The sequence below is a fragment of the Nelusetta ayraudi genome, unplaced genomic scaffold, assembly GCF_046127955.1.
Source record: "Nelusetta ayraudi isolate G7.1 ecotype Tasmania unplaced genomic scaffold, CSIRO-AGI_Nayr_v1 ptg000004l, whole genome shotgun sequence".
Taxonomy (NCBI): domain Eukaryota; kingdom Metazoa; phylum Chordata; class Actinopteri; order Tetraodontiformes; family Monacanthidae; genus Nelusetta; species Nelusetta ayraudi.
Genome location: NW_027466054.1, coordinates 11,659,114 through 11,671,516, shown reverse-complemented (window position 1 = coordinate 11,671,516; position 12,403 = coordinate 11,659,114). Strand labels below are relative to the sequence as shown.

At 44.6% G+C, this 12,403-nt stretch overlaps 2 protein-coding genes across 2 annotated transcripts in view; both read right to left on the bottom strand.

The window, feature by feature from the left end:
* Window positions 1-400: 400 nt before the first annotated feature.
* Window positions 401-4,274, bottom strand: alkbh5 (alkB homolog 5, RNA demethylase). The gene is made up of 4 exons (XM_076035046.1): window positions 2,822-4,274; window positions 2,659-2,739; window positions 2,446-2,568; window positions 401-1,664 (listed from the first exon to the last, which is right to left on the bottom strand). The coding sequence occupies exons 1-4, from the start codon at window positions 3,529-3,531 to the stop codon at window positions 1,505-1,507; spliced, it is 1,074 nt and encodes a 357-aa protein (XP_075891161.1). The 5' UTR covers window positions 3,532-4,274; the 3' UTR covers window positions 401-1,504.
* Window positions 4,275-5,877: 1,603 nt separating this feature from the next.
* The window catches only part of myo15ab (myosin XVAb), a 34,436-nt gene continuing 27,910 nt past the window's right edge, over window positions 5,878-12,403 (bottom strand). Inside the window, 16 exon segments of the mRNA XM_076040562.1 lie at window positions 5,878-6,047; window positions 6,128-6,268; window positions 6,382-6,515; window positions 7,050-7,183; window positions 7,905-8,038; window positions 8,139-8,299; window positions 9,118-9,214; window positions 9,292-9,369; window positions 9,980-10,074; window positions 10,169-10,299; window positions 10,472-10,554; window positions 10,641-10,714; window positions 10,855-10,927; window positions 11,037-11,106; window positions 11,438-11,556; window positions 11,647-11,852. Of these exon segments, the coding sequence (XP_075896677.1) occupies window positions 5,946-6,047; window positions 6,128-6,268; window positions 6,382-6,515; window positions 7,050-7,183; window positions 7,905-8,038; window positions 8,139-8,299; window positions 9,118-9,214; window positions 9,292-9,369; window positions 9,980-10,074; window positions 10,169-10,299; window positions 10,472-10,554; window positions 10,641-10,714; window positions 10,855-10,927; window positions 11,037-11,106; window positions 11,438-11,556; window positions 11,647-11,852 (1,832 nt within the window). The 3' untranslated portion in view covers window positions 5,878-5,945.

The following is a 12,403-nucleotide window of genomic DNA, read 5'->3' as shown; positions in this document are numbered from 1 at the left end:
GATTTATATCATTTTAATGTTACTCTTTATGCAATCAAAATATTAAGTAGACACATGTCTACATAGTAGACACATTTGAGAATTCCCAATACATTCATAATTTTATATATAAAACAAACCTGAAATACTGAAATTGCTAAGTAGGGACAAGAGAAAATTCTACAAAAAGGTAAATTTCTTTTGAGTCATATGAAAAAGCCAAGGAATATAAACTGGTTGTTTTTGCAGTTAAGAACTCTGTATGGTTTCTTTACTTAGTGCTGTTCAAGACAGCCTGGTTCAGAGGCAAGGTTTAGTGAGGAGAGATCAGTACTGTTGATACAAGTTAGCTTTATTTCAATCAGTTTTGATTGGTCCTCTATTTGATACCTTTTGTGGCCACAAGTGAGGCACACCTCCGTTTGCCATGCGCAGATCACTTTATTTTAAACTGTAAGATGATCAGAAGTTTACAAATGCAGCAATTATCATCATAAAAACCACCTGCATAACCCAGCCAGTTATAGAAAGTTGCTCGTCTTTAAACCAGGGTTATTTTTGTTCATGTGTAACTCCACACTGACCAAGCAGTCGGCTATTGAGTATCTCTGCCAAATATGGCCGACGAAGGGGAAAGGGAAAAAACAGATCTGTGTTTACACAGCAAACTGTGACGCATCAGGAATTTTTGCTTCAACCTGCACGTTAAATTAGACAGCAGTTACACAAAACTTAAAGGTGGTTTGCCTGAAATTATATTCTGACCGACTCAAATATCAGACATGAGAAATTAGGGCAATTTCTTAATAACGAGAGCAACGTGTTTCTTCTGTCACTCAGTAAGGCCAAGCAACTTAAGACTGAAACAGGAGTGTTACACAAGGCCTGAGGTTGTCATTACTCCAAAAAGCTTCAGTTTAGTCGATGTTCCAAATGGCAACAGAGGAGGCAAGGAGGAATTTGTGTGAATTTAATCCTGAAACAGAAAGTAAAGTCTGTAGTTTTAACTTGACCTGCAAAAAGAGGGTTGATCTAAGGATGGCATAGTAAAGGTACAGTTCAAAAACAAAGGTGTGAAAACCCATGAAGGTGACTGCAAAAAAGTTTCCCCCAAATAAAGACTATACAAACATATTGTACATTATAACAAGTTAGATTACAGCTCAGTTTTCCTCTGTACAAATCCACACACGCAACCGTCTCTTAACTTTTGTAGTCTGTACATCTTGGTTACAAAAAATACATGCCATCTTTGCGCATCTATACACACAAAAACAAAGGATTTCAGAACATTTTTAACTACAGAACTTAACTGTAATAAGTAACTCAAGCAGAGATTCACCTGCGAGAAACAAATACCCACTCAGAAGTCAAACCAAACCGCAGACAATGGGATGACTGTGCTCCCAGCGCCGACTACCACTGGAAGACGGAAGTGGTGACTCGTCAAAAGAAAAAAAAAAGGGGGGTAACAGTACACAGAAAGAGCAGGTACATCTATGTCTACATTTACAATGAGAAGTGCTCAGTGGCGTCTCATTTTCACTTTGCGTCCCGAACTTTCACGGTGTTTGTCGGAGTCTTGACTCCGCCTCCAGTAGTTTTCTGAGCTGTCACTGTGACGATGGTGGTGAGACGCTGATGGATGTCTGTTCTCCTCTTTGTCCATCTCTAAAACTCTTGGCCTGATGGAGGAGACGAAAATGAGATGCCTTGTGAGATTGGTTACATAAGACAGACAACAACTGTGTCATTGATGCACCGTCTTGGGGGCCCATTCTCAAAGTAACACGAACAGAGCCTCAATTATGGCACTTATAGCCCCATCACAAGTGTAATGTAGTTTTCATTTTTTTCTGTATTGTTCCGGATGGAAAAGTAGAGTTTAGACAGGAAAGAATGGAGATAAAGTTGTGAGTGTGATGCAGCTCTGGTCGGTAAGAACCTGCTGAAAAGAACATTCACAGTTTCTATACACTTTTATCCACCTATGATCCCCTCTTCTCTCAACATTGCACTTAGTCACATTCAATCAATCTGGTCAATTTACAAAATCAGAACAAGGAAATTCAACAACAGAGGTTATGCCACTGAACTGAACTGCAGGCATGTTTGCGCACACAGAAATAAGTTTGAGTTTCACTTTAAGGACAGTTGAATTGCATTGTGACTAGCCACCATCAATTAACACACAGTAAAACGTGAGCATCTAAGACCTGAGACACCACAGAGTTCTTATGTAACAAAGTTGCATTTTCACCATTCACTGAGGTTCAGAACAACTTCATTTCTATCTACATAGGACAATTCATGTCACTGAAGAGGCTGCGTTTCCAGGTCAACAGGCTTGCTTAAAGTGGATCCCTTTTATTTCTCGGAATTTATGGAATCTTCTTGTCCACAGAGCCGTGTCTCTCTAACTCCCCTAACTTATGTGCTCCTAGTCATGTATGTATGTGGGCGTACCTGTGTGCAGCATCGGGATCTGCTCTGCGATGTGAACGTTTGGCTTTAAGAGGAGCAGGTCTCTCTGCCGGAGAAGAGCTCAGAATGTTGTCAGAGTCCAGTCGAGGAGCATCGGGCCTGGTTCTGAAGAACAGGGAACAACAGACACACGATGAGAGAGCGAAGTCAAAAACAGTATCAGCCGTCAGCTAAACGGGAGCGTCGCCGACTCACTTTCTGAGGATGATGACCGCCCGTCGCTCTGTGATGTCCTGGGGTCTGATGCAATGTGTGATGTCGTCAGCTGCGTAACCGCTGCAAGAGTCAAAACAAACATCGTCAGCCCTTGAAGTGACACAAGCCAAGTCCAGAAGACTGCGAAGGCGAGCGTGTTTACCTGAGAACTGTGACACTCCCTCTCCTCACGGGCAGAACAAACACTGGCTCCGACACCCGGATGGGTTTGAACTGGAAGCGGCAGCCGAAGCACAGGGCGCTGTCGCTGAAGAAGGACACGGAGACGATGGGCCGAGCAAAGATGTGTAGGGGGTCGACGTGGGACACGATGCAGCCGCCGGGTTGGTAGTCGTTGATGACGGCGCTGTTGACGAACCCTTCGGGGATCACCCCGTTGGACACGAGTCGCTTGATGACCAGTTCATGCACCCAGCCGGGGATGTCGTCCACCTCCCCTTTGCTGTAGAGCCTCTCCTGGCCCGGGCCGCGCTTCTCCAGCTGGGATCCGTACGTGTAGCCCTCCCCGAAGAAGTACTTGTTGCGCAGGGGCGCCCTGTCCACCGTGTGCTCCCGGAAGAGTCCAGCCTCCGCCTGGGCCACGACGTCGTCGATCTTCTCCTCAATGAGGGAGCACTCCTCCGGCGTGAAGATGTTCTGCTGCTGGATGCTGCCCCTCACCAGACGGGCTTCCTGCTCCCGCAGGTCGCCGCTGTCGTCGCTGTGTCCGTAGTCGTCGTCGTCGGACTCCCGAAACTTACGCTTCCGACCTTTGGAGCCGCTGCCATTTCTCGCCCCGTTCTTCTCCTCGTCTCTGTGCGGGGTCATGGACTTGAGTTTCTCCCTCAGGTCAGAGTATCCGCTGGCTGCCATGTCACCCGAAACAACGCGGCTGTTTTTTCTTCTTTTGACGGCGACGCGAACTCGAAACTTGACCTCTCACGCCTGCATGTCCCCCCCCGCCCCCTCCAATGAGTGTGGTTAACACCAGCAGGCTCCGTTTGTGAACGGCATTATCTGTTGGATCCCACTCGGTCAACTCACCAGCCACTTCCGACCACGGCACATACGTAGTTACCTAGCTCGCAAGCTAGCCCTGGTCAGTCGCCACGTTTGCGAGTCGGGGAGTTTAATATGCTGCCCGGTGATGAATTCGAGACGAGTAAGTGAGACTTCCCAAAGATTCCAAGCGGGCAGCGGTGAGATAACCGCTGGGTGAACACGAGCAGCGGAAATGCTAACTGTAGCCGTGGCTAGTCGGCTATGCTAACCTGGTTTGGTTTGTCCGTCGCCGCCTGGAAATACCGACAAACCACGCAGCAACATTTCACATGTCAGCGCTAAATTCCAAACCTCGGTGCTCTGGAGACGTTCCGTTTCTGGCCTTTATTCTCGAACGTTCACAAAAAATGTCTCGTCGTTTCAGCAAACGCTTCGGCCAAGCGTTTAGCGCTCTCTCAAGTCACTGCGCGTCCAAACATAAAATACTGAAAATAAACTCGTGTAACCTGCGGGAGGTGTGCGCATGCTCAATGACCTGCTATTTGGGGAGGGGCTGTCACGTGTCCCAAACAGGACAGAGGACGCCTCTGTCCATGTTGGGTTGGCAGTGCTGAGTGAGTGGGACACTCAAGACTACTGGCTAATTTAGTCTCAGCGACATCTTTTCAAGCAGCAGAAACACACGTGTGTGTAACCTAAAGCTACACTAAAGGGATTTGTTTGCCTGCTTTATAGTTCAAGTTTAAAAAAAAAAGAAAAAAAAAGCGTTGCATGGACGTCAATATATATATATATATATATATATATATATATATATATATATATATATATATATATATATATATATATATATATATGTCCGCTATTTTTATTTTTCTCTGGGACCATCTTTAAAACTAAATGAAGAATATGTGACTATGATTTTATATAGTCACATATCCCCACCCCCATCCTCAGCACGTTAAACTGCATGTATGCGTATGTTCATACTTTTGACGTCTTATCACATTTATACGTTTTCCATTTTTTTTTCTCCCAATTTTCCTATTTTTTTTTAAAGACGTTTGAATTACTCGTTGCTCCCATACGAGTCAATAAATGGATCAATAAATTCGTTTTATTTTGATAAAATATTCTTTAGAAAATAAATCAATTCGCTGAATACCAAATCAGGTTTTACAGTAAAAATCATGAATAAAAATAAATAAAAATGAAACAAATAATGCAATATAAAACTGTTATAAAGCTTCATAATACAAAAGCACATGTCCACAATGCATCATCACAGTCATTAATCAATATTTAAGGTATTGTACAGATTAAACACAATTACAAATCATTTAATAAAAACCACAGCACAGCTAGAAAAGGATTAACCAGAGCCATGAGCTTGTTGTCACTGACTTTGTAGATGTCTTCTTGTCTCTTAAAGGTGTCAAATATATATATATGTATATATATGTATATATATATATGTATGTATATATATATATATATATATATATATATATATATATATATATATATATATATATATATATATATATATATATATATATATATATATATATATATATATATATATATATATATATATATATGTACATATATCACCAGTATGTATTTGCAACATACATACCTGAAGACATTCAGAGGTAGGTTGTTAGAGCTGTGTCTGATGTCTAAGTCAAGATATACAGTAGTAATGAAAGGAACTGAAAACTGTATTTTCAGGTCGCCACCAGACCAGACCAGGTAAAGAGCACTTTTGGCTGGGAGATTAAAGTGGACCTGGAGGAAAAACTTGTTTAACAAGAAAGGGTTTTCACTAACCTGAGGCCTGAAATAATAGAACCGTCTAATAAATCTGTTTATATATATGTATATATATATATTCATATATATATATATATATTATCAAACTGACAGAGACCTTGGAAGACAGAGCACAGGACGGCTATGAAAGGAAAGGTTTGATATGCAGATTGGGGACCTGAAGTTGAACAGAGTGTGTCAAGCAGCAGAAGAGAAAATAGAGCATTTATAGCACGTTTCGTTACTGGGAGACCGAGTGTGTGGAAAGAGTTGGTGAAAAACAGGAAATGTCAGATGGAGCCGGCACAACAAGTCGGTGAAACTGGGCAAGGGAAAATAGTGAACCTAATGTTGGGTGGGGTCTTAACTGAGATAAGGAATCTTTTCACTGAGCCCTGAATAGACAATCCATCCTTTTATTCTGACACATGTATCTCGTGTTGGTTTAGTTTTTATTTTTCTCATTTGCCCTATAACATGGTGATCTCGCTAGGTGGCAGGGTGAGACGCTTGTCCCGTACGAGCATCATGTTTTCCACTTGCATGGCGATGACTCGACACAACTCCAGGCCCTGGAGACAAACACACAGCAACGAGTGAGCTGCGGCAAAAAGAGAAAGAATCAAGTGTGTCCTGAAAAGTGGTGCTGTACCTGCTCTAACTGCAGCTGCACCACCCGCTGTGCGCTCATGTCCCCCACGGTGATGTCGACGTAGGGGTAACTGGTTCCAGCAGTGGGCCTTTGGGTGCGGGTGGCCTGCACCTCCACCAGGGGGACCACTGCCATCAGCTCCTGCGAGGCAGACGGAGTGCAAAACACGCACAGTGCACGCTCAATTCTTTGCTTGTGTTTTAGCCACTGGGAAGACAAATCATGAGAGAACGCGCATGTGAATGGCTACTTACGTGCGTGCTCTTGTGCAAAAAATGCAGGCCGTGCTGATTGACGGACAGAATGCAGGGAGCGTAGAAGGAGGTGGAGCTGCTGCTGTGGATGTAGAAGAAGGAGGAGCCGAACATGGGGAAGGCGCTGATCAGGCCTTCACACAAGTGGCAAAGAGGAGAGCACGAGTGAGCACAACATAATACTTTATCAAAGTTGCACTCAGAACAAACATCTTATTAAAAAGATAATGGCCCTGAGATTTTTTAAATCAGTATTATGAATTATATTGCCAATTATATGGCAATGTCAACCATGTTTTAATACATTGTTTTCAAAATTCACTTAGCACTTTATACCTTGCAATTCTGCATTTTGCTTTTTAAACCTCGATACCATGTTGTTGTTTTTTTTTAGTTTTTTTTTTTTACCTTATATCTTAATGTTACTCATTCTTTTACTTCTTTATTTTAATTATTCTCTAGGCATTTTTTTTTAACTGAAAGCTGAGAAATTATCTATCTATCTATCTATCTGTCTATCTATGTATCTATCCAAGGCACTGTTCAGAGAGAGAGAGTTGGAACAGTCTGAAACTGTGAGGTTTTTTTTATTGTCTTTAACTACTAGCTACTAAAAACCGATCCAGATATTCCTGCCATCATTTAAACATGAGCGAGGAGGAACCTACCCAGAAACTGTGCTCTGGCCTGGTGTGGGTTCAGGCTCTGGACTTGCTGCATGTGCTGCGTCACCATAGCAACCCACTGCTGGGGCGGCTGCTTTTTAAACAGTGGAGTCGCAATGTACTCTGATAATTCATGTCTGGAGGAAAGTGGGTGAGAAAAAAAGTCTTTCAGATGAATGATGTATCAGTCCTGGGCTTACGGTCCAGCACTTCAGTGCAGAAGCTGCGCAGCTGCGAAGGGGGAAGAGGGGATGGTGAAGTGTAAAATCTGGATAAGACGTTTTTCTGGCAACCACGCTGTAGTTTCATCTCTCTGACTAGGGTTGACTGCTTCCTGCTGCCAAGATATAGACTAGCAGTTCTCAACTGGTGGGTCGTGGGTCAAAAGTGGGTTGGGTCGCAGCTTTGTGGGCAGTTTCCCATTGTTTTTTTTTGTTTTTTTTAAAAAAGGGATTTAAAAAAATATAAATCTATACAGAAATTGTGCATTTATTTGGCACGACACATAATTCAATTCAATAATTTCAATCATTTATTTCGTAGACGTGATAGAAAGTGGGATATGATTTTTAATTTTGTTGAAAAAATTGAGAGCTGTGGAATAAATTTGGGTCGCGACTTCATTATAAGGAAAAAGAAATGTGCTTCCTGGGACTCCACCATTTGAGAACCAGTGGTATTGACTATATCGGCTCTTTATCAAATACAACAGGACTAGATGGCCCTGTTGCTCATCTTCTCGCCAACAAACCGTATCATCTCCTCTCTTCTAGTCTAACTTGCTCAGCCTCTAGAATGCTACAGTGAGCGGATGAGACCGGACCAGCCGACTGCTGATCCTGGCTCTGGTTTCCTCACATGCTGGGGATGAAGACGATGTCTTTGGCTCGGTGCTGCAGAGCCGCCAGCTTAGTGATCTGGTGGAACTGCTGGTCGCTCACTTTCCCGGGAGGCAGAACGTTCAGCAGGCCTTTACGGTAATCTGGTAAAATCTGGACATACGCACAAACACATTAGCGCACAAAGCCAGGTCAAGTATGTGCTCGACTGCCGCCAACAGAAGCAGAAGCAGCAGCAGCAGCAGCGCCTCACCTGGTTGTAGTGCATGGCCACGCACAGCTCGTTGTCGAACTTGAGCGGCTGAGTCCAGATGACCCGTCGGAACCAGAAGCTGTAATTGCTGTCGACCGCCTCCGCCTCCGCGGCGATGTCCAGGATGTACTCCTGTTTGTTCAGCGGACGCACATTCTGACCTGAACACGCCACACAAACAAAGACATTTATTGAATTATTTAAACAAACAAGTGTTTTAAACAATCTATCCATTCCAATACCAACAGAGAAGCCGAAGAATCCAAATCGTTCTATTAACTGGTGGCCGAGTCCTAACTATCTGTCCATCTGCATAAATGCACAACAAACCACCTCAATGATGCATTCACGTACAATTAGACAGCAAATGTGAACAGTGTGTATTTGATTGGTCTTGGCAGACCAGTCAACACACACAGTTGGTTGTGTTATCTGACATTAAATGTCATGGATCATTATTTTGCAGTCATATCAGCCTGATGAATTTAGAGTAACTTTGTACTGCAGCTAAACCCAGAAAAGACAAATGTTTAGAAATAATGGTGGGTTTGGGGTCAGATGTGACCAGCGTTAATCTGAGCGACAGCAGATTAAATCCTGTTCTCTTCCCTGTTCATTGCTGTGTGATTTACTCGACAACACCTGAACCCAAATCACACACTTTGATTGTTTCTGTCCAAACTATTCTGGCAGGCCTCTAAAATAGTAGAAGAACATTAGTTTTCTGCTGCACTGAACATCAGGCATGTGTCACTGTGTTTTAACAGGCTGTATCCACACTGGCGGCAACAACAACAACTGCGTGACACAAAGTCAGTGTCTCAGCTTAAAGCTGTCTCGGTCTTGGTTTGGATCCAAACAGGCTGCTTCTGGCTACCTACTTCCTCTGACATTTTGAACTCTGGTTCCAATGGCCCACTCATTGTGTGTGTGAGTGTGGGAGATTATGGAGGGATAAGTGATAACTGAGCGAGCTCACCTCCACTGGTGATGAAAAATATGGCATATTCTCTCATCGCCTCCATCCTGTGCAGGCCCATCTCGTAACACAACTCCTCGATCACCTCCAGGGCCACCTGGGACACAGGAATGTCTCAGCTCTGTCCTCACAGACAACAAGCGGCAAAAGCACCGGAAGAAGTCAAATACCTACAGAGCACGTTTTGATTTTCACGTGACGTTCAATGCCCCCAGGGAAAAGAAAGAGCTGACGCTTTGAACTGCGACCCGCCTGCGGAAGCAAAACTCGTTCAGGACAAAATGCACATGCGGTACATCGATACATGGGGTTGCGTTTCAGAAGACATTTAGACAGATGCAGCTCTTATGTACAGCTGATTTTGTGGTGGAAAATACAGAACAATTGCGCGAGTTAAAATGATAAAAACCAAAAACCACATTAAAACTTAATAAAATTCTCATTACTGGTTTGTGATTCCTCCTCTGTCTCACAAAGCCTTGAACCCGCTAAATAATATACAGTTTTTAATATTTATCTTCACATGCAGCTTAAGTGCATTTTTAGGGCTATTTTCAGCCTCCAGTATGTCATTATGAAAATGAAAGAGCCGAGAACAACAGCGTTGCCCCTCTGCGTCTTTCTAATACATTTGCACAAAGGAAGAGCTCAGCAAATGGCACAAAGAACTTGGGGATTTAGAAATGCCAGAAAACAGCCATTTATTTGAATGTTTTCATGTGATTATTCGAGAGTGAAGAAGACACACAAGTCGTTATGGGACAAATGAGCAGAACCGACTGTAATAGCACTTAAAAAAAAAAAAAAAATCTCAAATGCAAATCAGATATCCTTGTTGGAAACCGACATCGTACAAACTCACCATCATGGCCTTCAGCTCCATGCTGTTGGGTGGAACAACGCGGCCGCCGTACTGGAACGTCTTCTTCAGGTTCTGCTCACACGCTTTCGCGATGCCTGTCACAAGGCACATGGTCGCGTCACGAGGGCTTGGTCGATGCGCACAGCGGGGTTTTATTCACTCCGTTAGTGTGCGTGCGTGTGTTTTCACCCTGATACTGCGCTCCGGCGCCGAGGGAGGCCTGCTGCAAGTATTTGAGCAGGAAGGGTTTGAGGACCTCGGAGCAGCGGTGGAAGGCAGTCAGGATGTAGAGCAGCCTCCAGCCTCGCTGGCAACTATCACTGCAATGACGCGAGGGCACACGGATGCACCCGGGATTATAGGCTTGGGTGAGGGAGCGGAGCGTGTGTGTGTGTGTGTGTGTGTGTGTGTGTGTGTGTGTGTGTGTGTGTGTGTTTGCATGCTGGGCTGGGCTGTGGTGTGAAGACCGGTAATGTATTCGAGCAGACTTACGGTTTGGAGCTGGTGTTCGCCGTAAGCTGTTTGAGCAGCTGGCAGTAAGCCTCGTCCCTCATCAAGGTGTACTCTCCTATGAGCTGGGACACAACAATAACACAAACAATGCACACGCCAGTTCAAAATCGAAGGACTCGGACGGTGACCTAAGAGCAAAGGTAGTTACCTTGAGGAAAGTGCAGGCCACTTCCTGTTCGCTCTGCCCCCTGGGCGGCGAGTCCCCCATGAAACGCATCACCGCTGCGCAGATCGCACAAACATACTGAAGTCAAGTTGAACGCACAGATTCAGTCCTTGACCCCCTGATGATTACTCATAGCGAAGGCGCGACGGTAGAAACACTCACGTCGGGAAGATGATGTAAGAAGATGGAAACTTACACAGGAAGAGATCAGCTGCCACTCGGCTCATGGCCGGGTCTGTAAACTCTATCAGTGACTCAGTCAGAGGCGTCTGCCAGATGAAAATCACACGGGTGAGAATGGAATATTTTAATTGGACGATGCAACCCGACCAAAACTCTGGAGAAAGGCAGTGCAGCAGGGAAACAAATAAAAAGCACCTTGGAGAACTTGATCATGTCGGTCGGCTCTCGGAGGTCCCTGTTCTTGTTTTTGCTCTTCAGGGAATCTCTGGAGAGGAAATCAGACACACTGTGTGCACAGGCTGCAGATTTCCTGACATAAAAGGCAAACTCCAATATGAAGTCGAAGCAGGTGCAGCCACTGTCGAGGAAATTACTGTGTTATGTTTCATGACCTATAGGCTCTGTTGTGTTTTTGTACTTTTGATTACAAATCAGGTTTCTGTTTGGAAGAACACGGCGCTGTCAATATATTCTCTTCCTTTCAAGCTGTTGTTCAGTTGCTTTTGTGTCAATGCGCTCCTTAATGTTCATCTACCGGTCTGGAAATGCTTTTGATTTTCCTGTGTTTCAGGGGGATGATTGCTGTCTCTTCTCACCCCTTTCCTTTGGTCCCCTGTCTGAAGTACTTCTTGGCAAACTCCAGCATGTCATACTGGCTGTCATGCAGCGCTCTCTCATCCAGGTCTCCATCAACAAACCCGTCCAGAGAAACCCTCTGAAGATTCAAAAAGGGGACATTAATCACCAAGGTGTCATCTTATTTTATTAATTTTGCAGGGAGGCGGGAAAAAAAGGAGAGTGGCACCTCTATGGTTTGATCAATTTCGTGCGCGGCCATGGTGGACGCCACGGCGACAGCCACGGCCGAGGATGCCGCGAACTGACCCGCTCCTCCCCGCGGCTCCGCTGTACGGTCCAGCGGCAGTGACAGGAAGTCCGGGGCCGCGATTGGGTGGACGCACTCAGCCGGGAAGGAGCCGGAGCGGCTGAACACAGCGCCGAACTTCCAGCCTGGCACAAGGAGCGGAGAGATCAGGACCCCAACCCCCGGCGCTCACACATATATGGGTTAAATTTGTCCTTATAACCGCCCTCAGCCCTCCAGATTACTATCTGCCCTTACTCTAACAGCAGGGCAGGCGCTTCAGTTAAACATGTCAGATCTCTATCTACACAATTAACAAGAGCTGGCTCACCTCAGGTGATGCGCCGATAACCTGGTCTACAATACAGCCTGCGGCCTAATAATAGATTCTAAACACGCGTGTGGAAACATATTACGGTGTGTTTGTCCTGTCCGCATCACGCCTGACGTTAAGGTCGAAGTTAAGGTCATGACCTCATCACATATTCCTGCATCTATCTGCCTAGAAGCACTAAAAGATTAAGGCATCATAAAAATCAGACAGGTATCTGCACTGCTGCTCGAAACCAAAATAGAGATAATCAGGCCAAAAAAGGAAAATTAGCTGTGCTGTTGTAAACTTCGTAGACTTTGCTGTTGAATTTGTTTCAGCAATATTGAAGTGTGATGAATGTAAATTTGTAAGTGTTTCAAGGTA